A 27,641-nucleotide genomic window follows, 5' to 3' on the forward strand; every position below is an offset into this window, starting at 1 on the left:
CTGCTTGGAATCCGGAACTCGGGGCTCGCGCGCCCGCGGGGTCGGAGGGGGAAGGCCCTCACTCCCGGAAGTGCCTGTTGCCAGGAGCAACAAGGAAACACTGGGGCCGCCAGCGCCAGTCAGAAGCCGAGGGTGGAGAAGCCGCAGCGCGCGGGGGCGGGGCCGAAGCTCCCGGAAGCAGGTGCTGCCGGGCAACGATCCACTCGGTCCGAGACGGCCGCCGTCCATTGCCGCCCCCCGCCCGGCAGGATTTGTCCTGCGCCGTTCCCGGAAGTGCCCGTTGTCGGGGCAACCGCCCAACACAGCCCAAGCTATCGGAGGGGAGCGCGGAACGCCCCGTCCACTCTCCCGGGTCCGAGGTTCCACCTAGAGAGATGTGTGGGGCGGGGGGAGAGGTGCGGTGGTGGGCACCCTCAGACGCCGAGCCCTGAAGCGGGTCCCCGCTGCCGCTACAAGTCCCAGCGGCGTTTCCGCCGCTGTCACTCACCACTTCCGGAAGTGCTTCCTGCTGTTTCCGGTCTGGAGATGTTCGCGGCGGGGGGCGGAGTGGTTCGCGCGGGGCGCGGGGTGTGAGCGAGGGGCGGGAAAAAGTGTGCGTCCTCCTCTGTGCGGGCTAATTCGGGTTCGCCTATCTAGGGTGGCTCTAGGGGCTGCTGCCGGAGCGACCGTGCCCAAACTATCCAGCCAGCCACCGCCCGAAAAATTCTTATTGAACAGGCGCTATTTCTTCCAGGCGTGGGTCACTGCTGTCAGGGAGTTTATATCCCAGTGGAAGTGAGAAAGAGAAAACAAAATATAAGGGACAAGGCAGATTCAGATAGAAGCATAAAGAAAACCAAATTGGGTGACATTTGCACTTAGTCCTTGATAACAAGGTGCCACCAAAGCTACGTACGATAGTGCAAGGCTTCAACCCTCGTTATCTCCTTCGAAAAGCCATTGCCCGATCTGAATATTGCAAGCACCTGCTACTTTGTATTCCTGAAACTTTGGCTCTCCCCATTGGAACTTCGTCCCTGGGGTCTCCGGGGCAGAGTGGATAGTGTGTGACTATGGGCTTGGAAATGCCAAAAACCAATTCGGGGTCTCATATGAAGACTGTTAGACTGGTCCTAGACAGGGTATGGAGCCCAGCGAGCAGATGTGTTTTCACCTCTAGTATTGGGGCAGGGACCACACAGACCCTGGAACATGCGGTACTGGACAGAATGGTAAATGTCTCTGTTCTCAGAGGGAGAAGGGGACCTACTGTGTTCTCTGAGCTCCTGAGTGCTGGCCATAAGGTCATCCCCCTGTTTTTCCTGAATCTGATTCTGTACCCCTAAGTCAACCAAGCTTACAACCTGGTTGAAAGTGTCTTGCTTTCTAGGTGGTGAGAACCATTTATGCGCAAACTCCTATATTACAGGGTCTCTGGGTGTAAGTTTTAAAATTAACAAAGCGTGGAAAACTCATGTGCTGGCCATCCCGTTTCATTTAAGTATGTAGTTTATTATTTGGTAGGAATCATTTGGTAGAAAGTATGTAGTTTATTCCTCACTTGGTAGGAGAACACTCCATAGACCAAGCGCTTGCAGTATCTTTAATCTTTGTCAGCACTGATATTTACCGGTGTAGTCCTGCTAACTTTTATTAACATTCCTTTCAGTGTCCTCTTTCAGTCTTTTTTTTTTTCCCCCTCATACAGGCCATGTCTTACAAATTTGCGCGTAGCTTTTTCTCAGTGTGGTTTCGGTAATCCTAAATCGTACCAAAGACCCTCTCTTGTCTTGGCACGACTCGAGCGGGTTACTGAATTTGAAGACAAAAGGTGGTATGTGTGTGCTCTTGAGCAGTGTGGCTACTTTTCTCTGAATATTTTAGGCGCTGTTGCCTTTCTAGGGTGAAGGGCATCTTATGACCATTTGTACCTAATGAAGCGATGCATTAGGGATGAATGCTGTGGTCTAGATAATAGGTCATTCATGTTGGCTGTTAGATATCAGGCAGCGAGGGAGGAAAAGAACAGATTTTTAGTCTACTGAAAAAAACCTTTTTTTTTTTTTAAGGCCCTAACAACATTAGAGATACATTTAAAGTTCCCACACAGCCCTCTCTGATTCCGTTCTCTTCTTGCCCTTCTCCAAAGGTAACTACTATGCTGAATTTATCATTCCCGTTGGCTGTTGTCATACCATCAACACACAGGTGTATGTCTCCCTAAAGAATAGAGGATATTTTTCGTGTTTTAACTTTTATAGAAATGTCATATTGTATTGTTTTCTAACTTACACAGTGGTCTGCTGTCCAAATCTGTCACTCCATTCCCGGTGACGATTAGTGTATTTCTAGTTTTTACCATTACGAACATTGCCCGTCCTGTTCCACGTGCGCTACAATTTCTCTACAAGTCAGATTTCTTGGGATAGAGCATATGGATTTTTCTGGGCATGGTTAAATTGCTCTCCAGAATCGATACTCTGTCAACACCAGCGTATGAGTCCCCATCCTTCTACATGTTCACTAACTCTTGATGTGCTCAGACTTATTTTCCTAAAATTAATAAACAGGGATTTTGAAATTTTATATATCAGTTTTCCTGTGTGTGAGTTTGGTTGTCCTTTGTCCGTCACCATGACTGTAGTTAGTTTGTGGACTTGCAGAGCTCAAGATCTGGCTAGTCATAAAGAGGATAAAAAGATACGTTATAGATGGGGAGAAATATTGGCAAACCACGCATCCAACAAAGTGCGAGTATACAGAGAAGACAAAGAACCCTCAAAACACAACAGCAGGGGCGCCTGGGTGGCTCAGTCGGTTAAGTGCCTGACTCTTCATTCAGACTCAGGTCATATTCTCACGGTCAGTGAGATCGAGCACTGCATTGGGCTCTGTGCTAACAGCAGAGCCTGCTTGGGATTCTCTCTCTCCCCCTCTTTGCCCCTCCCCTGCATATGCTCTCTCTCTCTCTCTCTCTCTCTCAAAATAACCAAACATTAAAATAAAATAACAGTAAAAAAAAAAAAAAACCAATCCATTTAGAAAATAGGCAAAAGACATATTTTACCAAAGAAGATATTAGATGGCATGTTCACCATGAAGAGGTGTTCACCATGGTTAGCTATTAAGGAAATAAAGCCACAATGATACATCCTCTACTGAAATGGCTAAAAGAAAAAGTAGTGACAACAGCAAATGCAAGCAAGGATGCAGAGAAGTCGATCACTCATACATTGCTGATGGGAATGTAAAATGGTCCATTCTGGAAGACAGTTTGGCAGTTTTTTAAAGATCCAAGCATCACCTACCCTGTGGTCCAGCAATTGCACTCCTGGGCATTTTGCCAGATAAATGAAAACTTATGTTCACAAGAAAACCTGTACAGGGGGCGCCTAAGTGGCTCAGTTGGTTAAGCCTCCGACTTCAGCTCAGGCCATGATCTCGCAGTCCACGGGCTCGAGCCCCACGTCAGTCTCTGTGCTGATGGCTTGGAGCCTGGAGCCTGCTTTGGATTCTGTCTCCCTCTCTCTCTCTCTGCCCCTCCCCCGCTCACGCTTTGTCTCTCCTTCAAAAACAATAAACATTAAAAAGCAAAAGAAAAAAACCTGTATGGGAATGTTCATAGCAGCTTTGTCTATAATAGCCCCAACTCACATGTCCTTCAGTGGGTAGGTGGGTGAATGCCTAAACCAGCTGTGTTAACATCCACACCATGAAATACCACTCGACAATAAAAAAGACATCTGCAGTCTTGATGAATCTCCAGGTAATTATGCAGAGTAAAAAAGTCAATCCCAAAAGGTCACATACCGTATGATTCCATATGTATATGGAATATACACACACACACACATATATACAACACTCCTGAAGTGGCATAATTATAGAACTGGAGAATAGTGGTTTCCAGGAGCTAGGGACAAGGCAGGGGAGTTAGGAAGGGATGACAGCAGGAAAAGGGCAACATGAAGGATCCTGGTGGTGACGGGAAGTGTTTTGCATCAATGCTAATGTCCTGGTTGTAGTATTATACTATAATTTGTATAATGTTACCACTGGGGCGGGGGTGGGAAACTGGGTAAAGGGTACCTGGGATCTCTCTGTATTATTTCTTAGCAACTGCGTATGTATCTCAATCATAAAACCAAGTTTCTTTTAAAGCCTATTATTCTGTATCTATAACTTCTACATATCTTCTGTATCTAAAATTATATTGAACATGATTCAATGATTTAAGAATCAACGTTACTGTTCTGAATAGCAATCATACAGGACTGAAAAAAGGCAATACTGGAAGGAACTACTAGCCTTGGCCTTGAACTTGGGTCTTTTTAGTCAGTCTCCTGTGTCTGGCTGTCCTTGTGCCTATTTCCCTTCTACCCCCATCATTCATGCTTCATGCATTATTTTCAGGCCAGTAAGACTTTGAATGAGGGCCTCTCTTCTTAATGATGATTTGTAGTCTTAGAAGATTTTCTTACTTTTAGATTATTATATAGAGAAGTAAAATGGATGAAATGAAGTCTTGAATTAAAATACCTGATTTGGGAGGCACGTGGGTGGTTCAGTCGGCCAAGTGTCCCGCTCTTGACTTGGGCTCATGTCATGATCTTACAGTTCGTGGCTTTGAGCCCTGTGTTGGGCTCTGCGGTGGCAGTGTGGAATGCGCCTGGGATTCTCTCTCTCCCTCTCTCTGACCCTCTCCCGCTCGTGTGCTCTGTCTCTCTCTCTCCTCAAGATAAATAAACTTAAAAAAACACCTGATTCGACAGCTGATCCCCAAATGTCATTACACTTGCATATGTAAAGTTCAAGGAAAATGGCTGAGAAAAGTTCTTCCCTCTTGAGCAAAGTAGTCAACATGGTAAAGACAGGTGTATTTATTTCATATGACAGCACATTTCACAGATCTGTACAGAATGTTTGTATACCACTGACTTTAATACTGCACTTCTATAAAGTATATAGTTATAAATATTGTATGCCACATAAGCAATAAAATTCTTACATATAAACAGCAATCTACTATAGAGAACAAAGAATTCACAAAGAGATCCTTAGTGTCTAATTTCTGCTCTGCTTTTAGCAGAACTGGTAAATATTTTAATAACACAGAATAATGGCTAGTTATTTGCAGCGTACCTTTCACTTTCCTAACTCTGTGCCCTTTCGGCAACTTGCCAAATATAATTTTCCTGGTAAAGGCTGAGCTGCTGCGTGATACGTATATTTTAGACAGTAGTTTGTACTCAAAAGGAAACATCGCTCACAGAAACCGCAATCCGCACTAGTGAAGTTTATAATGAATTCTTTTTGCTAATGGAGAGCAAATACCACATACACTAATCACATAGATGTTAAAGCCACAGTTTCAAGAAGTTAATTCACATTCTGAAGCACACTGCTTATAGTAATACTGCTGTTTAAAATATACTACTGCTGAAATGATTAGAACCCCCAAAAAGCACAATATAAAACTCACAAGAGTTAGTGCTAACAGCGAATCCTGGCTGTGAACAGAGAGAGGATTACTTCTAGAAATATAGTATCTTGATAACATTTGAGCATTTAGAAAAGTGCTTTTTTTCCCTACTAGATTTGCTTTAAGTGCAATGCAGTTTGCTGTGCTTTTCCACTTTACATAATCTTAGCCATGAACTCTATTTTGATATTCTCCCAGTGCACATCTTTAAAGGTTAAATGTGGACGATGGAATTTAGATGGACATCTGTAAGTTCCTATAAAAGGAATGTTAATATCAGTCTCAACGGCTGAGGATGATTTTAACTTAAGCTGACAACAAAACATCGCTCACGGAGTTTTCTGTTTGGGATTACGTGATGATACCAAAACACTACATTGTGTAAAAATTCTGTGAACTTCATGAGATAAGAGCAGGGTCAGTTGCATATTGGCAGTGCGGGAGACAAAATCCACAGCTAATTTGAGGGGTAGCCTCTAAAAATGTAAAGCAGCTTCACAGATGTGTTGCGTAGCCTCTGATGGGGACAGAGCACACACGCGGAGTAGATCCCCAACTCCAAGCATTCTGAGGACCGCTGCCTTCCCTGCTATGAAGTTCCGGAGAGAAAGCAGCAAAGGGAAAGTGTGGGAGGGGAATGGGCAACATACACCTTAGTGCAGAGAGAGGGGAGTGTGTTTAGCTCTAATATTCCTCATTGAACTTGGAGGTATGTGCCTTCCTGAGAGATAAGGCCATAGTGCTTTGTTGTATGGGATGGAGTGTCCATCCACATGACCGTGACCACAAAATAGGCTGCTTCCAGCCCCAAGAACCTCCTCCCGGAAAAAAAGCGTCTGGAGATGCTGGAGCGCAAAGGAACAAAGATGCGGGTCATGTGTGTTTGGGGGAGGGGGATGAAATGGTAGGAAAGTCTGGTTCTGTAGTGAGATGCTAGTTTTGGAAAGAAAATTAACGAACTGTCCAAATTTCATGTATAGCCATCCTTTTGGTAATGAAACACCGAAAAAATAACTCTGTTAGAACGTGTAGGTAAATATTTTGTCTGAGTCCTAAGTTTTACAAATATGTAAGTGTATACATACGTGTGTGTGTGTGTGTGTGTGTGTGTGTGTGTGTGTGTGTACCCATGCCTTTTTGTGTTTTAAAGCCATGCCTTTCACAATGGTCTCAGTATAACTCTGATAGCTCTTCGGTAAATACCTGGAAACACCATTGTAAACAAGTATCAAAGAGCAGGCAAGAATGTCAGCTAGAAGTTGGGCTTTTTAAAGGTTCTTCAGAGAAGACGGACAGAGAATTTCTGAATAAGGACTACTGTCTGAAGTAGTTTTGAGCACTGTTTATGGCTACTCCTCTCTCTTATTTATCCAAACAGAAACACACCAAAACTCCAGTTAATAATGAGAAGGACTTTTTCCTTATTTCCAATATACACATATTCCAGCTTTGTACACATTAAATAGTGGTATTTCGTGACAACATCAGTGCACTTAACAATTCCATATTGCACATAATGAAGAACTAATGCCCAATTCTTTTGGCTCTCACCTGCCCAAACTGAAAAACAAACAAACAAATCCAAAACTGTTTTCTATTGCATAACCTTATCTTTCTGTAAAGTCTAGTGTGGGTGATGCCTTCGATGGCAAGGTTGTGAAAGGAGCTACAAGAGGGGTGGTGGCAGGTGGGGGCAGAGTGACAGGAGGTGGAGGTGGTCGTCTTGATGGCAACACACAGAAAGGAACATTTGTGCCTTTATTCCAGTCATCATCAAAGGTCACGGAGCCAGAGAGCGAACTCGGCTGATTATTCAGTAGGTCTGGACAAGATGACTTTGACTTCCCTTTCACACCAAAGTCCTCCTCCTCCTCGAAGGTTACCCATCCTTTTGGGTTGCTGATTTTTGCCGAAGACTGGCCCTGCAGATCAAAACTGTCCTTAAAACCATCAAATGATGAAGGCTTGCTATTGTTATGACCAAGAGGCTTCAGGGAAGGGAAAGGACTGCTGGCAACAGGCTCGTCTTTGGAGAGCCACGAAGTTGCCTCCGATTCTTGAGACTCGGCTCTAAATGGGTTTCCGGGAGCTGCAGTCCTGTCGGTGAAAGGATTCGTGCTGGTCAAGCTAGTGATAAATGGGTTTGGAGAACATCGCATATTTTCCTGGGATTTACTCCGGGCTGGAATTGGAGGCATGCAAGTTACAGAACTCAAAGTATTCATGTTACTTTGTGTTGCAGAAGGCAACTGAATCAACCCCTTTGGGTTTGGGGTTGGAGCACATGATGTTTGAATGGATGACTGAGCCTTGGATACAGCAAGCAGACTGAATGACAGATCTTCAAATGGGTCATTCTTTAAGGGTGATTCCAGTCTGACGGCAGAGACTCCATTTGTTTTCACCTGAAAAAGAGAACACCCAATAATCAGGAAAAAAAAAAAGACATGTTACTTTTAACAACCCCTCTATGCTTCCTGTCTCAATTATTCATGGGGGGAGGGGGAGGGGGCAAGGATACAAATTTCAAACTTAAACAGCTTTGTATAGTTTGTGACCCTGGTAGTTTAAGTAAGGTAAGACAACTAAAACCTTACTCTTTAAAACCTCCCTACTACATAAACCGCTTTATTAAAGACATTTGTTTAAACCCCAGAGAAGTTAAATAGTTTGTTTCATTCATGCAAGTTCTAATATGATGTAAAATGGAGAACTGGACAGAATTCAGCAAATGACTTGAACATGCCGTTTTATCAAATGTTAGCGTGAACGCAAGAAACCCGTATTTAGAACTTATGCTAGATCTGTAGAATAAACTTCCAACACCTATCGTGATGATGATGTGGTTTCATTGTTCTTTTACATATATTTTTATTTAAAGTTAATGTTATTATGGAAATTAAACTTCATGAATGGAAACTGACTTCATTGGTGTGTTTATATTCTTAAGCTAAAGACAATGCATCTTTTCTTTCCTTTTCTACTTGGAAAAATGTATTTTCAAAGCATTTTTTGCCTTTTAAGTTCTCCTTTGTAGACTAAACTCTGCCAATGATGTGACAATATTCCTTAACTGACTTTCCTCATCTTGTAAGAAAAAGTTTCAAAACAGATATGCTCATTAATAACCATATGCAAAGATTGTTTAAAACCGGTGGGCGGTGGGGGGGGGGGCGTGGAAGATCCCATTTTCTATTTGGTATATAATCCGTTCTTTCCATGTGGCAGAGTTGGCTGTGAACTGGCAGGAGGAGTGTCCTGAATTACTTTATGGTCGTAAAAAGTCTGCACTCTGTGCCTAGTTCACAAAGAAGCCAGCTGGGAGAGGAGCATGTCTATGGGACTGAGCAAAACCAATTTCTCCAACTTCTTTAATAGGGAAGAGAACCCTGGTCTTAGGAGCAAAAATTAGCTCAACATGTGCTTCATTTTGATTAAAAAAACAAAAGCAACCTGTACATAATTATTGATACTAAATAGATGACTCGGATATTGATGCCAGATTTAAAGATAAGAAGATAAACTTTTGGTTGAAAAGGACAGGGGAGGGAGCATTTGGGCTCAAGGCCTGCAATGTAACAAAATGGAGCACCACCTAAAATAAATTTAGAGAGTTGGGAGAGCAAAGTAACTAAATGTTCATGAGCTGTGTTGAAAAAAAAAGAGCAGTGGTCCCCACCCACCAAAAAAACATAACTGCATTTTATAGAATAGTAACTTGCTACTTTAACAACAGGGAAGGCTGTTCATTTGCATAAGGCAACGATGGATAACTTCAATAAGTGAGTAACTTTCAAGTATCTGATTGTTTTATTCAATTGTCCTAGAACATACTTCCTAACTGAATAAACAAGTATATTTTTCTCCAAACAACTTACTATGACAATAAATTTGTATAAAAGAGTAAACATGTAACAGACTCAAAACTGTATTCTAAGTTATTAAAGGTAAGCAGATGTGTTTATGGAAATCTGCTTGAAAGACAAATCTATTATAGACATTAACAAATTACAATTAACTATATTAGAAATAATCTCTGCATTGGGGCGCCTGGGTGGCGCAGTCGGTTAAGCGTCCGACTTCAGCCAGGTCACGATCTCGCGGTCCGTGAGTTCGAGCCCCGCGTCGGGCTCTGGGCTGATGGCTCAGAGCCTGGAGCCTGTTTCCGATTCTGTGTCTCCCTCTCTCTCTGCCCCTCCCCTGTTCATGCTCTGTCTCTCTCTGTCCCAAAAATAAATAAACGTTGAAAAAAAAAAATTAAAAAAAAAAAAAAAAAGAAATAATCTCTGCATTATTTTTTTAAAGTTTTTAAAAAAAATTTTTTTTAACGTTTATTTTTTGAGAGACGGAGCGTGAGCGGGGAGGGGCGGAGAGAGGAGACACAGAATCTGTGTCTGACCGAATGTGTCAGGCTCCAGGCTCTGAACCCATAGCACAGAGCACGACATGGGGCTCGAACTCACAAACTGTGAGATCATGACCTGAGCTGAAGTCAGACGTTTAACCGACTGAGCCACCCAGGTGCCCCTAAACTTTTTTTTAATGTTTATTTATTCTTGAGGGAGAGAGGGACAGAGTGTGAGTGGGGGAGGGGCAGAGAGAGAGGGAGACACAGAATCCCAGGCAGGCTCCAGGCTCCGAGCTGTCAGCAGAGCCCAATGTGGGGCTTGAACTCACAAGCCCCGAGATCATGATCTGAGCTGAAGTGGGATGCTTAACTGACTGAGCCACCGAGGCGCCCCCCTGCATTATTTATTAATGCAGCAAAATGGCAGTATCTGATCGGGTGTGGGACCAAATTCCCCCATGGTAGATGGAACGGTCCACAACACAGACATTACAGGAAAGGAGAATTTTATACTTTGCACAGCTTAGAATAATAGCAGGCCTGTGGCAAATAAATGCTTTATGTTTAAATTTATTTTCATATATAAAAAATTTGTTTTCAAGATACATTAAAGGTAATTTGGTAGAAGCAGGATCACTTGAAGTTACAATGAAAGCCACACCACCATTCACTATACTGGAATTAATTTATAATCTAAGCAGGTTTGTGATGAATTAACATGAAAAATGGTGAGGAAGGTGTTGGAAGGACCTTAAAATAATCCTGTTATAATATTAACTTTTATCTTTCTAAAAGTTCTCCCTTACCAAAAATAATCTTGTTACTAAAATTATTTGAAAAAAAATTTCCCAAAAGAAACCTAAGAAAAGAAGTTAAGTTTTGTATTTATGTAATTCTGCCATCATTAAGACCCAGAACCATTTGGTCTTGCCAAACAGACTTTTGTATACCTTCAACCTTCTTGAAGGTACACCTTTTAGTTTTGTTAATTTTCATAAAAAATAAAGCAAAAAAAATATGGTAAAGCATTAATAAGAACAACTAAAACGGTTCCTAAAAATCTGAAATACTAAGAAAAAAACAGGTTTATGGTATGATGATAGAATTTATTAATGTGGACAGGTGGTTTTAAAAATGGGTGAAACTTTAGATGTATGAAGCAAAAGATTCATACATCTAATGTGCTAAGACAGATGAAAAGCACAGATAAGATTGAGAAATAATCCGATACCTGTTACCCTGACGGTTGCTCCTGCTTTGAGAAAGGGAACACAGACATCAAAGGAAAGAGTTAGGAGGACGATCTGAGACCAAACAGCAACCCTACCGATCCAGTCTTTGAAATACTTTTATTTCTATATTATACACAGAACCTGACAGAGGCAACATTTGCAAGTCACAGCATGAGTTCAAGAGACAACTCCAATTCTTTTGTAATTCTGAATAAAAAAATGTATCGTTGATTAGGGCTCAAACTTTAATTTTGCCAGAGGTTGATGACCAGCCACTTCAAAACAAAAATAATAACCCAAATAGGTTTTTGGAGCTCTAAGATATTTTAAGCAGTCTGTTATGGACTGAATGTTTGTATCCCCCTAGATTCATATGTTGAAGCCCTAACCCTCAGTGTGATGGTATTTGGAGGTGGGGCCTTTGGGGGGGGGGGCGGTGACTGGGGTTGGATGAGGCCATGAGAGTGGCCTCATGAGGGATTATGGAAGGAGGGATTATGCTCCCGGAAGGACACCGTGGCAGAGAGCCTACTCTCTCCCCGACCGGAAGCACTGAGGAAAGGCCGCATGATCACACAGTGAGAAGGCAGCTATCTGCAAGCTGGGAACTCAACTGTAGTGGCCTCCTGATCTCAGGCTTCAAGCCTCTGGGACTGTGAGATCACACATTCCTATTGTTTAAACGCCCCAGTTTTTGGTATTTTGTTATGGCAGCCCGAGATGAGTGGGACGTAGCCACAAGACAGCCTATGGGTTTATCACCATTAGAGGAAATGTATAAAATGGCAACACTTTGCAGAAGTGCTACCCCACTGAAAATCAGTATTTCTTTTCACAAAATGATCAGGGTCCAGACATATTCTCTATCACTCAAATTTTCAGAAAGAACGTGCTATCATTAATTCACCTCATAACTTTTTAGTGGTAAGGTACAATAATATAAGAAATTTTGTTGTTTAAAAATGAAATCATCTTTCTGTACCATAGCAGTATTTTTAAAAAAAAAAACAGTAGGCTCCAAAACAGTTTTGAGCAAATCTTCCCCAATATCTAAAGCTTACCTCATTTTATTTATTTTTTTTTTAATTTTTTTTTTCAACGTTTTTATTTATTTTTGGGACAGAGAGAGACAGAGCATGAACGGGGAGGGGCAGAGAGAGAGGGAGACACAGAATCGGAAACAGGCTCCAGGCTCCGAGCCGTCAGCCCAGAGCCTGACGCGGGGCTCGAACTCCCAGACCGCGAGATCGTGACCTGGCTGAAGTCGGACGCTTAACCGACTGCGCCACCCAGGCGCCCCTAAAGCTTACCTCATTTTAAAATACCAAAACTCATTTGACAATCGAGGAAGACAACATTCTAAAATGTACTAGGCATTAATAGAGTTTCCTGCCTACTAAACACGAGACTCCTGGACTTAAATGAATACTTCCTTGATGATCTCAGGGTTATGCGTATCAGCTCTGGCAGTGATAGAAGGTAGGAGGAATTAAATAGATCTAGAATGCTGAGATTTTCTACTCGGTCTCTTCTCTCACTGTCAGCTATCACAACAGTATGGCAGTGAGGCTGTTACTCTATCTCCTGTTGGATTTCTGAACTTCAGGTTCTTAGATGATAATTAGATGACCAAGATGCCAGAAGTCGGGCAGATAAGTGAAGCACTTCTATGTTCTGTACATGTTATACGATCATTTGAATTGGAAGGGTCTTTTCTATATAGAACTATCGAGTAAAAAACCATTTAAATAATAATAAAAAGTAGTGCTAGGCCATGTATGTTTTTATGTTTTAAATACCTGTGTGTTTTGGGCAGAATTAATAATAAAGACCTAATAAAAATTATTAAGTGTTCAGTTCTAAGACTATTTCATAGATCACCAAAGTATCAAATATGTTGTATTTTAAATTCTCATCCTTTTCAACCTATAGCCGCTGAAAACAATTGTTAAATTTTAGACGTTCATTATGTTTTGAATAGGCATTATTCTTACAGTTCAAAATTCAAGAGGTACAAACAGGTAAATGCCTCCCCTTCCTTCCAGCCCCCTAGCACTCTAGGAAGAAACCGTTAACCACTCTGTGATTCTTCCCAAAGAGGGTCTGCACACAAACAAGACCCCTGCTCCCCCAAGAAAGAAAAGTGTGTGTGTGTGTGTGTGTGTGTGTGTATAATATTTGGAGGAGTCTGATATCAATGACTGAGGCCAAAAAAATATTTAGAGGGGCGCCTGTGTGGCTCAGTCGGCTAAGCGTCCGACTTCGGCTCAGGTCATGATCTCCCAGTTCGTGAGTTCGAGCCCCATGTCGGGCTCTGGGCTGACAGCTCGGAGCCTGGAGCCTGCTTCAAATTCTATGTCTCCCTCTCTCTGCTCCTTCCCTGCTCACGCTCGGTCTCTCTATCCTTCAAAAATAAATAAAAACATTTAAAAAATTGTAAAAAAAAAAAAAAAAAAAAAAAATTTAGAATTTAAAACAAACATCCCTGGTAGTTTCAATGAAGTGAATGACACAAGATTCAAGGACATTCTCTGCCAGGCCACACACAAAGCACATGCTGTCTGCCACCAAATTACCATACCCATTCCAATGAAAAACAGAAACCAAAACCATGGACAATGACCTAAGAAAATGATATTGTGGTAGTCATTGGAATATTGGTCCTGTAGTACTTTTGTGGTATGATTTTCTCCTGAAAACTGCAATCTTACTGAACGGTTTGCTCTTTGTCCAGTTCAGAGTACTGTATCTGTGTTCATGTTGGTCTAAGGATACTTAAACTATTACAGACTTTTAGGAATTAAGGTTCTCTTTCCTAAGAAATAGGTGCTTACTTTCTGTCTTAAAACAGTAGTCAAAGCTTGAAGGTGGCTAGTTTGAAAGTGTTTTGCCTTCCAATTACATTTAACAAAATACGATAGCACACATTACAAGAAAATGAGAAGAAAAATTCATGCCTCACTAAAAGTAGACCTGCAGAGAGAAAACAATAGTGGACATGTATTGTTTGAAGGATTTCTACAATTTTTATACATTGTCAACATCCTCAATTTTCTGAACTAAAAAATGTAGACTACTTTATGGTATTAATCAGCTTAAGAGAACATTTTATTTCTCTCATTTATATATCCTTCTTTAGTTTTTATAAATGTGACCCACTGTCTAATGAGAAAGTGCTAATTGCTGACAATATTCATTTTAAGACTTGTATTTACTTTACTATCTGTTTTTCACCATACAGAAGCATAAGAAACTGTTAACTTCTGCCTACTAGCTGGACATATCCAGATAGCTGTAAAAATGGGGGCAAACTAGTATTTATAAATGTGCTTAAGGGGTCTTGTCAGTGAAAGAGCAGACTTCTAAAGCTTTACACATTCCTTTGGCCCTGATGACATTTTTAAGTTAAAACATTAGGATAAAATAAAATGTAAGGCTAGACATCAAAGAATGTTCTTACTAAGCAGAGACTTTAACAATTTTACTAGAATGTATATAGCAAAACGAAGTAAAACGGCATGCAAATAAAAATAAAACAATTCAACTTGCACGATCACCCCGTATTAAAATAACTCTGTATATATACACCAGAAGTCCTTCCAACGTGAGGTCACACTGGCATAAGACAAATCCTTGTGATCCTAGGACTGTCACCCACTGAGGCAATGGCACTGTTTTCTGTGTGACACCAGTGAGGTGCCCTTATTCTTTCAATGGTTTTTACTTGGTGAATAAGCCCATTGCTGCACACCCCAAACAGAAATACCTGAAGACCCCGGTGCCAGCTCGGGCTCGGAAAAGAACCACTGCTTGCACCTGGAGGAACACAGGAATTATTCTCTGTTCACTGGAAATTAACCATTCTGCCAGAGGTAAGGCATCCCTGTCCAGAAAGTGAAAGCCGGAACTAATCGGCTGTGAACAACAAGAAAAAGAAACTACTGCTGTTCGTCCTACTATACTAAGTAAGTATCCAAAGTAAAGCGGGCATTTAAAAAGATGAAAAAGTCACAAACGCTTTGAACGTGAACAAGATAAAGGAGCCTGGGAGCCCCTGGGAAGTTCCGTCAAGAAGCCAATCCCAAGCTCGCTCTCTGAGAACCCCGGGTCCGAGGCAAGTGGGTGCAAAGACTGTACCAAAGGCATCAAAGGTGCTCTCTGTTCACCAGCGGGCCTCACCTGCGGCTGCGGCGGCTGCGGCGAAGGCTCCGGAGGCAAGCTGTGGGACGACCTGCTCCGAGGGGGCGGCTGCGGCGGGGTTTCCAAGCTTGGCTGGGGGGCGGACTGAGGCAGAGGCGCTGCCATGGGGACAAGGGGCTCCTGCATCTTCTGAACGGGCGGGGGCAGAGAGGGCTGCACGGGGGGCGCAGCCTGAGGCTTCAGCGGTTCGGGAAGAAGGACTGAACCTAAACGATGAGTTTTCAGACGTTAGGCCCGGTCTAGAAAACCACATCCTGTTCCTCCTTTAGTGAGGCCTTGGGAGATTCGAGTCCCCCGCTCCCCCGCCAGCGGCCTTATGGCCTGTGGCACAAAGAAGGAAGGCTCTCCCTGTTGGAGTCGGTCGCCGAAGGTGAGAGATGACAGAAGGGAGAAGGAAAGGCGAAAAAACTTAGAACGGACTCGGGCCTACCTTTCAGTCCTTCCGGCGGTCTGCTTTGGCTTTCAGGAGCCAGTCTTCCAGCAGATGCCCGAGCGTGGCTCTGTGGGGCACTGATCACTCCGGCGCGGGGCGGGATAGTCTGCGGGAGGGGAAACACAACATTTGAGACGCTTATTTTCACGAGATGAGATTTTGTGAAAATAGTTGCTTTTGTATCCCGTCTTGTCACCCCTCTGGCGTTAGCCCCCCTCCTGTTGTGTTCATTGCTTTCTATTTATAGTCCTATAGTCGTACACCTTACAACCTCCCTTTTTGTTCCGGACTGTGTACGAGGCGTCAGGCACAACGTTACTTAAGCGCTCTGAGGCACTTCCATTTCATCCTCAAAATACCCCCCAGAGGCAGGTGCTAAGTTTATCACCTCCATTTTCAATTACCACAAAGAAATGTATACAGCGTTCCCAAGGCCGCAAAGCTAGAAAGGAAGGCCAGGACCCAAGCTCGGGTGCGCGGGGCGGCAGGGCCTCTGCCTTGCCCCACGTGCAGTGGTGCCCTCACAGGCGACAGGGATGGCATTAAAGCTCAAGAGGAGAGGGAAGATACACATACGTGTAGCAACTAAGACGCTTAAGAAAATCCACACCCTGGGATTTTTTTTTTTTTTTCAAACACAGAAGGAAAAACTCTTGAATGACTAGATCCAATGCGCTACATTAATTAAGAGAGACACTGGTGAGGGTCGCTTGGGTGGCTCGGTTGGTTAAGCGTCCGACTTCGGCTCAGGTCATGATATCATGGTGCGTAAGTTCCAGCTCCGTGTCGGGCTCTGTGCTGACAGCTCCGGGCCTGGAGCCTGCTTTGGATTCTGTGTCTCCCTCTCTCTCTGCTCCTCCCCCGCTCACGCTCTGTCTCTCTCTCTCCTTCCTTCTCTCAAAAATAAACATTAAAAAATTTAAAAAAAAAAAAGAGACGCTGGTGAAACATATGTTGTCTATTTTCATAAGTTTGCTGGAGCCTCTTAGTCCCCAATATTTCTTATTTTAGGCAAATGTTATTATTGCAATCACAAAATCCTGACTTACCTTCCCTACTCTAATGGCATTAAATAAAGTGCACTGATAAAGTCAGTGAATAGCAACTTTCCCTTTTCTGAGAAAAGGAGAATGGGTAATAGGTATCTATCTGCAGGTGTGTGTGTGTGTGTGTGTGTGTGTGTGTGTGTGTGTGTATTTATCTATAGGTATATTCCACAGACACTTTAATTTGGAGTGTACTATTACACATAGTAAAGGACTTTTAGGGTGGATGTTAACAGGACAGCTACAACAGAAAAGACAAGGGATTTCTATCTTAGAAATTTTATGACAATTTCTTACCAGGAACCGGGAGCAGTTTCATTAGAAGTGGCCCCTACATTGTCCCCGAAGAGTCCAGCCCCAGCACCCGCTCTTTGGCTCGAGGCCCCCCCCCACCCAGAAGTCCCAGGAGCCACTGGATGAGCCACTGATCCGGGTTTCCATTTCCTTGTATTACTTGACCCCAGAGGAAGTTTTCATGTAGGTAAATATTAGGATAATTATGTGTCTAAGAGAGCATATGATGAACACAGAAAAGCACAGATCTACAAGGAAGGGAGAAGCCCTGCAACACCATCTGCTCTCCCTCTTGACTACCTTCAGAACCAGTTTTAGTATGCGGACTCTCATCATGAATTTTCGTCCCTGCAATCTAGTTTTAAAATCCTTCTTATTGAAGGATGACTTTATATTCCCCATTAATTACTCAGAAAATACCTTAAACCGCTGCACAGATACACTGGCCTCTCATAAATGTTAAGATCCTCAGTTATTTAGTGACCCTAATTACTGACATGCATCACTTTGATTCAAATAATAAAGTATATTTAGTTATTTTTGAAGAGTGCGCTAGAATGTTAACAGTTGAAAGGTACCCTGGAGATCAACAAGTGCGATTCCCTCATTTTGGAGTCGAGGAAACCAGGCCTGGACTGGCCACATGACCTCCCAAGATAACACATCTGACTAATAGCAAACTGGGACCCAGAACTTGAACCTCTAGGCTCCCAGGCTAGGTGCTGCCTACCGGTCTGGCTGCACTGTATCCAGCAGGTCCTGGGCCTGGGAGTCCTGCCTGAGGTGAAGGCTGAGTGCGTCCTGAAACAAAGACATCACACTGTGTATTTAGGTTCTTTTACAAAAAGAAAGAAACAAGAAACCATGTACTTAAATCCCCAGTGTCTACATGGTCCGGTTTTAAGGTTACGTAGCTAAATTCAAGTGTTTTTACCTATGTTTTCTTTCCGTGTGGTTCCAGGGCTTTTGGGTGCTTTGAAGCAGGAAGGGAAAGAAATGAGTCATAAGTAAACAGTCAGGCAACACTGCATAACATCAGCTGGCTGTTCTGTTTCGTTACCAGCACAAATGGGGGCATGAGATGGAAACCCAAGGCATACTGCTTTGGATAAGGATGAAAGCTATTATCAGTCCTGAAGGAAATGTCCCCAGAAGAGAGAGGAACTAAAATACTTCTAGTGAAGTATTCTGTGAGAGACAGTTTAGCCCTCGGTCTGGTATCTCACTCACAGCGTTACTTCTAAGGTGACTTTCCTAACACAGTTCTCTCCTGTGAACCTTGAAAACAGAAGGTCGGCTTGTGTGAATGGTCACAAGCAGTGACCCCGCTGCTTCTCAGAGCTTGCCGGACAAAGCTCCTGAGCAAACACAGCATTTTCCAAGTTCCGCAAGGGGCTGCTAACAACACTATTTTAGGGCTTCATGCTGTAGATACCATTATGGGTAAAGAAATCTTACAATGAGATGTTTTAGATTCCCACAACAAAATCCCATGATTAAGGTAGAAGGCAGGCATATCTTACAAATAAGTATTTGCTTTACGGAGGACAGTGTTAATATGTGGTTCAAACTCACTAGAAAGGTAAGAAGAATGAAATGATATAAATCACTTCAGGGGCCAAAAGGAGTGTTTGTGTGGGAGGGGGGTTGGCTATTAAAGGTGGCATCTCAAATTTATTCTTTTTTAAAGGAAATTCAAGAGCAATTGTTATGTTAAATCCATCAGCCGTTTGATCACTAGAATCTTACTGAATGGCTTCTATCTAGTCTTAGATCTTTTAAGCAAATTTAGTTCAGCATTACTATGCAGAAAAAAATTTATGTTATTTGAAACCATCCACAAAATACTTATTCTTGGACTAGAATTAATAGGATTTAATTACGATTATTAATTTTTAAAACTTCAGAGTTGGTATAGTACACTTCTGACTTACTCTGAAAAGAATTTTGAAAGGCATTCTTCTTAAAATGCCATTGTACAGTAATTTCATATCCTAAGTAGGTACGACAATATATACAAAACAGAGTGCACAACAACGTTAAGAATTGGAGGGAAATTAAATGGGTCACCCGTTAGAAACTATCCACAACACAGAATGAAACGTGAAAAAGTACAAGGTTACACGGTGTAAGAGGAGGGGTGGGGAAGTTTACAGGCAGACCAAGGGCAGACTTAGTGTGCCTTGACGTGCTGGGGGGCTGACACTTGGAAGTGAGGTGAGAGGTCCGTTTCTAGGGCGCAGAAGTCTTGTTACCTTCCGTCTCTCGCCTAGCTGCCCCAGGACTGGGAGGGGCTCCGACACCTTTTTAGAGAAAGAACAGAAGCTGTGTATTGTTCAGGGCCCAGGGCACAGACCGAAAGGCAGGCACAGACACAATTTCCTCCTCCAGCTGACTTTTGCAAAAAAAGGTTCTTTTACTGCCTAACATTTCTTCAAAGATATCGCTACAAACCAAAGCGACTTTAGATGCCTTGCCCAAAAACCCCAGTCCTCCCTTTCCTCAAACAGCATAGAAAGGGGATGACAGTTTTCTTTTTATAACTGAGATTACTAGGGAATTGTAAAATATCTTCAAGAAAGCCTTTGCTTTACAGATCATCTTGTTACATTCACAGTTAAATCACTAATAAAAGCTCTAACGTTTGACAGGCAAAACGGGGAAACAAAATCAGCTTCAATTTCATTATAAATTTCTATGAGACTATATTAGTTTCTTAGAGGTTAGTTTTTGATGCGTTATTTTAAGAAAACTCCAAAAGTACCATAATGACTTCCTCTAAGTTACTGCCTTAAAGGAGTTACTGGCTTATAGGGTTAAAAAAATAAATAAGCTGCAAACGTTGCCTATGAAACGATTATGAAAAGAAGCACTTTTTAAAAATTAAGTCAGATTTTATAACTTTTTCACAAATCCATTTAAAAACTTATTTTCTGCAAGTTGTTTTCCTACTTAAAAGAAGAGGATAAATAGAACTTATAAAAATACAAATAAAGGCAGGAGTTTAAAATGGGGAAAATTAACGTTTTTTGGTAAGCTGATGGAAAAATCATCATACAGCAGTGTTCTGCGGAGACGGTCATGCTGAAATAATTGAGCTTTGTTTTCTATACAAAGTCCTTAAAACCTGCACACAAGCAAAGTCAGCCTGTGATAACACGACTCGGTCAGCATCGGCACCAGACGGCCAGAGTGGAAACAGAACAACCACACAAGTACAGTGAGCCTTAAAAATATTAACGGTACATTTGTAAAGGCTCTTCTGCAGAATTATGACAACCTGGCCCATCCTCTCCTGAGACGTAGATTAAATGCACTTGTCAAACCAGAGCTCCAGTGGAGTTTTGTGAGAAATTTTCACGTAAACCCAATCGAGTACACTTTTTTGAAGAGTGATCCATTGTGAATAAAAACTTCCTTATTGAAAAAAATCATTATTGTGTTGAAAAAAAGTGAAGCATTAACTTTTATGACAAGTTATGATAAAGCCATGAAAACTGAAGGATATGTTTCAGATAATTATAACTTGAAGTTGCATTCCTGGAAATTTTGCTCATCAGGTTTGCTAAGCTTCTAGAGAAGGAATGTACTAGATCATCACCAGTCATATACTTGGGAAATGTTCTATATTTACTATACCTGAATTCCTTTTGAAATTAGTGTGATTTGGGGGAACTAAATCTTTGTCACCAAACTAACTATATTTATTAAGAAAAAGTGTACTGGTCCTTGATGAGTAATTCAACCATGTCTACCTGGAAAATGGAAGCCTCTATTAGTTCTATTCATGAGTAAAACTGAACTCTAATCTTTTACTTAACAGGAATATAATGAAAGTTTGGGGCCATTTTTAACTTGGAGTATAAATATCATTCACTTTGACTTTTATCAGACAAATCTGAAATGTCTTTTTAGTTACAGGGATAAAATTCCAAAACATGAATGAAGCGAGATGCATGTATTATGACAAATATAAATGGTTACCTCCAATTTCCTTTCTAGCAGGTGCAGGACTCCTAGCCCCTTAGAGTTCATAAGAAAATATGCAGCAGAAAGGAAATGACATTAAATAAAAAACTGAAACGTCAAAGATTTATTATAGTATTCATGATGTTAAATAACATGTAGGAACTACATCTCAGTATCTTGGTACTATAAAAAAGCTATTATTTAACGCAAATATTTCTCACAATTTAAATAGCAACACTATACTTACTTAAAAAGCATATTTAGGCAAATACATAACACTTTATGGGAAATAAGTATATGTATGCCCTTCAGTTCTACTTATACATTTTACAGAAGTTAGTGCAACTGCATCAAATTAGCAAAAACAAAACATTTTGTGCACACCTGTAAGAAGGCAGCTAGAAAGCCCTATTACAGAAATCTAGCTGGGAAACACTCTTTTTACCTGTTCCGAGGGGCCTGCCATGTTCCTCAGAGAAAGGCTGAGGCAGTAGCAACAATGACAGAAAAATCATAAAATCTGGAAGCTAGAGGTTTTAAGCGTGCAAAACACCGTAAAATAGAACGGAGGAAGATCGGAAATCTAGCCCGAATGGAAATCACGTGGTTTGTTACCTGAAGGTGGGGGTGGTCTCTGTGGGGGGGCGGGGCGCGTAGGAGGAGCCACCGGGCGGGGAGGAGGAGGCCGCTTGGGCTCTAAGGTCTGAGAATCTTTTTGCTGCAGCTGTGTCGCCGGCAGAGCGTCCATAGGAGAACCTGAACAAGTACAGCAGGTGAGAGCGGTGGGTGTGAGCGCAAAGGTATGGTACTTCCCAATACGTGTGGGAAATCCTCGATTTTGCTTACTTTCTCACTTTGCACTGTCATGTACGGACACGCATTTCTGGTATCAATAACGTAAGCGGTTCTGCCAGTAAATTCCCCATTGGTGCCATGGAAGCAATGGCGCCAGCTCCTGTGGACCAGCTGGCCGAGGCCCCAGGTGCTGAGAGCCGATTTACCAAGTGGCCCCATCAAGGCGGCACACAGTGTGGGCTGAAGGAAGTCATTTGCAGTCGGCTGGCCCCTACCGAGAAGGAAAAAGGAATCTCTTCTTTTCTCTAGACCTGAGCTTATCCTGAGTTTAACTAAAGAAGTCAGGCCTCTAAGAGCAGTATGGGAGAACTGGAGAAATCTATGAAATGGAAGACATTTTCTGGAGATGCTGGTGAGCATGGAATGGTGACTTAATCATGTGATGTAACAATTTCCAGAGACGGATATTCCAACTTTAGGAAGTAATGACTACAAATCTGAATTAAAAAAAAATTTTTGTCTCTTCTTAACTCATACTATAATATAGGTTACGTACAGATATACAGGTAAGCCCAGATAGTTATGAGTTCTTACTATAATGACAGAAAAACATTAGTTTTAAGACATGGATAAACCTAATAAGCACATAGAAAAAATGATTTAAGAAAAATTCTCATTAAGCAAAGTGATGACGAGTTTCCTTTCCATTTAGAGCTTACCATCTACAAAGTTTCCTCTTTTGTATGCACAGAAAACATGGTACAGATCCAAAGGTGACAGAGATTTGATCGTCTAAAAATCAAATATATTGGGGCACCTGGGTGGCTCAGTCAGTTGAGAGTCTGACTTGAGCTCAGGTCATGATCTCACAGTTCGTGGGTTCAAGCCTGGCGTCAGGCTCTGTGCTGACAGCTCAGAGCCTGCTTTGGATAGTGTCTCCTTCCCTCTCTGCCCCTCCCCTGCTCACACTCTCTCTCTCGCTCTCTCTCAAAAATAAACAAATATTTAAAAAAAATAATAAATAAATAAAATAGAATCAGCTAGGGAAGGTCCTACACAACTTTAAGTAAAATACACACTTTGTGAAGATGGATGCCCAGGTGTTCTTGATGGTGCCCGACTCGGTCTTATGGGAAGGGAAGGCACAGGACCCTCTGATATGGTTGGTGACTGGCAGGGACTGGTTCGGGGTGAAGAGCTCGGGGAAGTGCCGAGGCCAGAACTTGAGGATGGCTGGAGGTGCTGGGGAAGAATTTCCTCAACTTCAGCACTGTAGTCATCAACATCACCTAAGGACACAAGGTTATCAAAATGACCACCATTTCAACTTTCTCAGAGATGGTTTTCACCAATCCAGGTTTCAGGGGGTTCAAGACGCAAAATAAACACGCTCACATTATGACATCGCAGTGTGCATAGGTTAAGTATGTAGACACATATAAAAATTGGATGTGTGCGGAACCAGAAATAGTATCAACGCCCTTATAGAAAATGTAATTAAAGAGAAGCCTATGACCTCAGGGCATCAGGATGCCAGTGGTGACCTTTCACTTCTCCACTGAGCAGCCGGACCAGTGCTGGCCGACTGAAAGGTTTACCGCTCTCCTTTCGAACCTTCCTACATGCCCTGTGGAACTGCTCCCTCCCCACTGCCCTCAACTCAGCTCCAGTGCACACCCTTCCCCCAGAGTCTCCTCACCACTCCTCCCCCTGGGCTCTCCCGGGCTCCCCCATCTCCCCTTTCCTCGAGGCTGGAAAGTACAGCCAGGGTGCCCCTCGCAACCTCATTCCAATTTCAGAACATTAACCTTCCAGTCCTGAACAAACTTCTCTGAGGCTATGCCAGCGGGAGCTTACGGAACACCCCGTGTACCTCCTTGCTGTCATGATCTCCAACCTCCATCCTCCTGGTCACCTGAACCTGTTCATCGAGGACTAAGCAGAGAGCAGGATGGCAGTCGGGTCCCACCATCTTTCTGGGTGACGTCAAAGTTCGCATCGACGGTATCGCATCGACAACCTAAATGCCTTGGTCTTGTCCTTCCACTCCTCCGCTCAAACACACACAGCCCTCACAGCGGCACCGCCTCCGAAATACGCTCCCGACACTTCATCCTGACCCTTAGCTCCCAGCCTTCCGGTTCTCGTTCTCAGTTACTCTTTCCTCTTGGGACTTCATCAGGATCCAGGCCTTTGGGCCCCCTCTACTTTCAGCCCCTGTCTGTCGGATTCTGCTCCTCTGAAGGTGACTTCACATTCCAGGGCACTTCACCTCCACCACCCCCGCGCCCCCATGCACTGTTCTTTTGTCCCACCTGTCATTTGCACTGTCTAATCTCTCTGTGGCTGCACCTGGGCTGCTGCTGGTCACGTGGTGCTGATGGTTGCGGTGGCATTAAATTTGCAGTCTTCAGCCTCCTCTGGGATCCCAGAGCTGCCTGGCAATTCCACGGTTTTGTGACTGGCTCCCGCCGAACTCCATCTCAGGAGCTTTATCTCGAAAACTTCTCGACTCTTCCCGAAACGGCGGGTTGCCCTAGGCCTGCAGATAGCCTCAACTTTTAACACTTCACAGAGGAAAGAGAAGTCTTAAGATGGGACCCCCGTCCCCTTCGACAACCTGCTGCCAAACTGGAGTCCAATCCCGTGGTTGCACTTAGGTCTTTGTGGGGGAAACAAAGGGGGTTCTGCCCCTCCCCCGTTTTCTCAGTGACCTGCGCCCCCACTCCTTCTGCCCTGATGGTCCCCAACACCATCAGCCCTTTCCATCAGCGCTAAGCATTCTCAAGCCTCTCTCCTTTCAAACAGCACCCCCTGGACCCCCGATCTCCCTGGAGCAACTGCCCTTTTCTCTCCGCCACCCCCATCTTAGCTTCTTTAAAGAGCTGTCTCCAGACACTCTCTCTGCTTCTTCATCTTCTACCCACACCTCCATTTACCACCATCTGGCTTCATCACTGCACTGAAAGTACTCTCATGAGTGTCACCAACAGCCGCTTTCACTGTTATTAAATCCAAAGGGCAAGTTGTGGTACCCGTTTCTCCTCGTCTCTCTGTGACACAGGACTCCACTGACTATGCCTCCTTTGTTACCATTTCTTGCCTTGATTTTTACACCAACCTCTTGGGTCTTTGACATTTCTAGTTGTTTCTTCTCATTTTCTTTTTACGAGCAGCTGCCTTCTGCCTGTCCTTAAAGTCTGAGTTTCTCTGCTCGTTCCCAGGACTGGTTTTCTCCCATCTCTATATAGACCTTCTGGCCAAGCTAATGACTAGCCATGGCTTTCACTGCCATTATAATTGCCCTGTGAGCCCAGGGCTCTCTGGAGCGCCAGGCCCAGGTACCCACAGCCTACATGTGGGCCCAGCAGGCTCCAAAGGCACCTCAGTTTGACATGATGGAAACCAAATCCACGTCCCAACCCCACTGCCTCCCCTCCTGCTTTTTTTCTGTTTACTCCCTCACGAGCATATTTATGGAAGAACTTTGAGCCTTTCCCCACTGTGGTCTTGCACATCCCTTCTTCCTGGTTTTCCCTCTCTACCTTCTCTCATCTAATTCTCACCCAGTCTTTAGATTCTCAACTTAAATTTCGATTCCTCTGGGAAACCGTTCCCAACTTCCCAAATCCGGGTTGGGCAACTCTCCCGTGAACTCCCAGAGTCACTCGCCACTGCATCGCTGTCACGAGATTCTCGCTACCCGCTCACTTGTAACGCCACTAAGCTAGGAGTTCTGGAAGGGCAAGGCTGACATCTGTTGAATTTCCAGCACCCGGTGTGCACTTGGCACATAAAAGGTATGACATAAATGTGTGGACTAAGTCAACAAATGAATAGAGAAAAGGGAAAACTGGCATTGTCTCCTAAGGCGGTCAACTCTTAATGCGTTCTCTAGATGTACAGGGTCTCACAGTATGATAGACTGTCATTTTATAAACTAAGGCATGCATTTTAATGGAAAACATGCTAGAAAAATACAGCATACAGCATTAGAAAGCACCTGCACTTCTTAATCACATTTAAGGAAACTATTGCCCAGATAACTGAACACTAAATTCGAGATGGCTACATTTATATGGATCCGTTCAAATGCATGTGCTCCTAGCCGCCTTGAGAATCTTTCCTAAAATTGCTTTGAAATATACCTTCTTTTATCGTCATTATTTTGAACTCATTTCTGTTGTTAGAACACGCGGTTTGAAATTCTCCCTCTCTACCTTAACTGCAATTAGTGGTTGCAAACCACACACCAGAAATACCAATCGGTGCCCCTATCGTACACGGACATGAACTAGCACCTGTAAAGATCTTATCCTTTCAATGGCAGAAGGACAAATACGTTTGCGATTTGAAGTCCAGTTACCGGCAAACTACACGCAATACGACGCAAAACAAAATCTAATTGATGCTGCTCTGTGTGTTGCAAGAAGACAGAGATGGGGACTGAGACTTCACGGATGGGAAGGACACTTATCTAGAGGTGCAGAAGGAAATGCGTTCGATAAACAAACCTTCCATATCGAAATCTGCTGTGACCTCCGCATCTTCACCGAGCAGGGTAGAGCTTGTCGATGACGGCAACGGAACGTTAATTTTCTCTAAACTCATTTCTTCTTCCAGATTTTTGATCCAGTCTGGACTTTTTAAAGTAATAGTTATAGTCCGACCCAATAACTAGTTGGTAAGAAGAGATGTAAGATAAAAATTCACTGGCATGAAAATTATCTTGGAAAACAAGTGACTGCTCTGGTTATACTATGCAACAGTATAGGCTTACTTCAGCTAGACTCAATTTAACGTACACCGTCTCACATATACTGAATTTTTAACTAGTATAAACATGCCCAGTTTCTCCTTTAAAAGCCTGTGTTGCTAAATCTAAGGTCTTCTTTTCTAGGATGCACGCAGAATCACGTTTCCTTTGCTGTAAGTCAGTATCTTTCCCTGGCCAGATGTAAATTAACTGACAGTTTCGCTACATAGTTTCATACTTTCTTTGATATTCAGTGACTGTTCCTACATGAAACAATTACAGAAGGGACAGACTGGCACTCCGCCTTTCTTATAAATGTGAGCGCCTTTTAGACAAAAGTATAATCTAAAACACTCAAACACGTTATGATTAAGTCACACTGTCCTGCTGATGGATTCAAAAAATAGTTTCAAAACACTTGCAGACAGCCACAAGTCTCCTTGGTCAGGGGTGCCCGGGTGCTTCATTCTGTTGGGCGACCGGCTCTTGATTTTGGCTCAGGTCATGGTCTCACAGTTCATGAGTTCGAGCCCTGCGACGGGCTCTGAGCTGATAGTGCGGAGCCTGCTTGGGATTCTCTCCCTCCCCCTCTCTGACCCTCCGCTTCGCATGCTCAGGCTCTGTCTCTCTCAATAAATACGTACTAAAATTAAAAAAAAAAAGACTCCCTGGTCAAACAGAGGCTGTGCACTAGAAAGCCATTTTCATTGAAAACCCATACCATGTAACTAATCTGCTTTCTAAAATGCAAGCTCTCAAAAAAAAGGGGGGGGGGGCGCCTGGGTGGCGCAGTCGGTTAAGCGTCCGACTTCAGCCAGGTCACGATCTCGCGGTCCGCGAGTTCGAGCCCCGCGTCGGGCTCTGGGCTGATGGCTCAGAGCCTGGAGCCTGTTTCCGATTCTGTGTCTCCCTCTCTCTCTGCCCCTCCCCTGTTCATGCTCTGTCTCTCTCTGTCCCGAAAATAAATAAACGTTGAAAAAAAAAATTTAAAAAAAAAAGGGGGGGGGAGGGGCGCCTGGGTGGCGCAGTCGGTTAAAACATCTGACTTCGGCTCAGGTCATGATCTCACGGTTTGTGAGTTCAAGCCCCACATCTGGCTCTGTGCTG

General features: G+C 43.2%; 1 protein-coding gene and 1 long non-coding RNA gene across 12 annotated transcripts in view; both read right to left on the reverse strand.

The window, feature by feature from the left end:
• Positions 1-4,841: 4,841 nt before the first annotated feature.
• The window catches only part of SYNJ1 (synaptojanin 1), a 93,261-nt gene continuing 70,461 nt past the window's right edge, over positions 4,842-27,641 (reverse strand). For 4 of the 11 annotated variants that reach the window (XM_030329235.1, XM_030329230.1, XM_030329231.1 and 1 more), the window contains 10 exons: positions 26,293-26,455; positions 22,858-23,067; positions 21,599-21,739; positions 20,999-21,037; positions 19,270-19,317; positions 17,949-17,987; positions 17,745-17,815; positions 15,672-15,780; positions 15,221-15,447; positions 4,842-7,866 (listed from right to left, as the gene is read on the reverse strand). In XM_030329235.1, coding sequence (XP_030185095.1) covers positions 7,069-7,866; positions 15,221-15,447; positions 15,672-15,780; positions 17,745-17,815; positions 17,949-17,987; positions 19,270-19,317; positions 20,999-21,037; positions 21,599-21,739; positions 22,858-23,067; positions 26,293-26,455 — 1,845 coding nt within the window. In that variant the 3' untranslated portion in view covers positions 4,842-7,068. Of the gene's footprint in view, positions 7,867-11,038; positions 11,065-15,220; positions 15,448-15,671; positions 15,781-17,744; positions 17,816-17,948; positions 17,988-19,269; positions 19,318-20,998; positions 21,038-21,598; positions 21,740-22,857; positions 23,068-26,292; positions 26,456-27,641 lie in introns of those variants that run through there. The other 7 variants (XM_030329234.1, XM_030329233.1, XM_030329239.1 and 4 more) reach the window with 6 other exon arrangements.
• LOC115523309 lies at positions 12,041-13,259 on the reverse strand. Its single transcript, XR_003971698.1, has 2 exons — positions 12,352-13,259; positions 12,041-12,102 (listed from the first exon to the last, which is right to left on the reverse strand). It is a non-coding gene; the product is annotated as an uncharacterized LOC115523309 (long non-coding RNA).

This window comes from Lynx canadensis, chromosome C2 (assembly GCF_007474595.2).
Source record: "Lynx canadensis isolate LIC74 chromosome C2, mLynCan4.pri.v2, whole genome shotgun sequence".
NCBI classification, from domain to species: Eukaryota; Metazoa; Chordata; class Mammalia; order Carnivora; family Felidae; genus Lynx; species Lynx canadensis.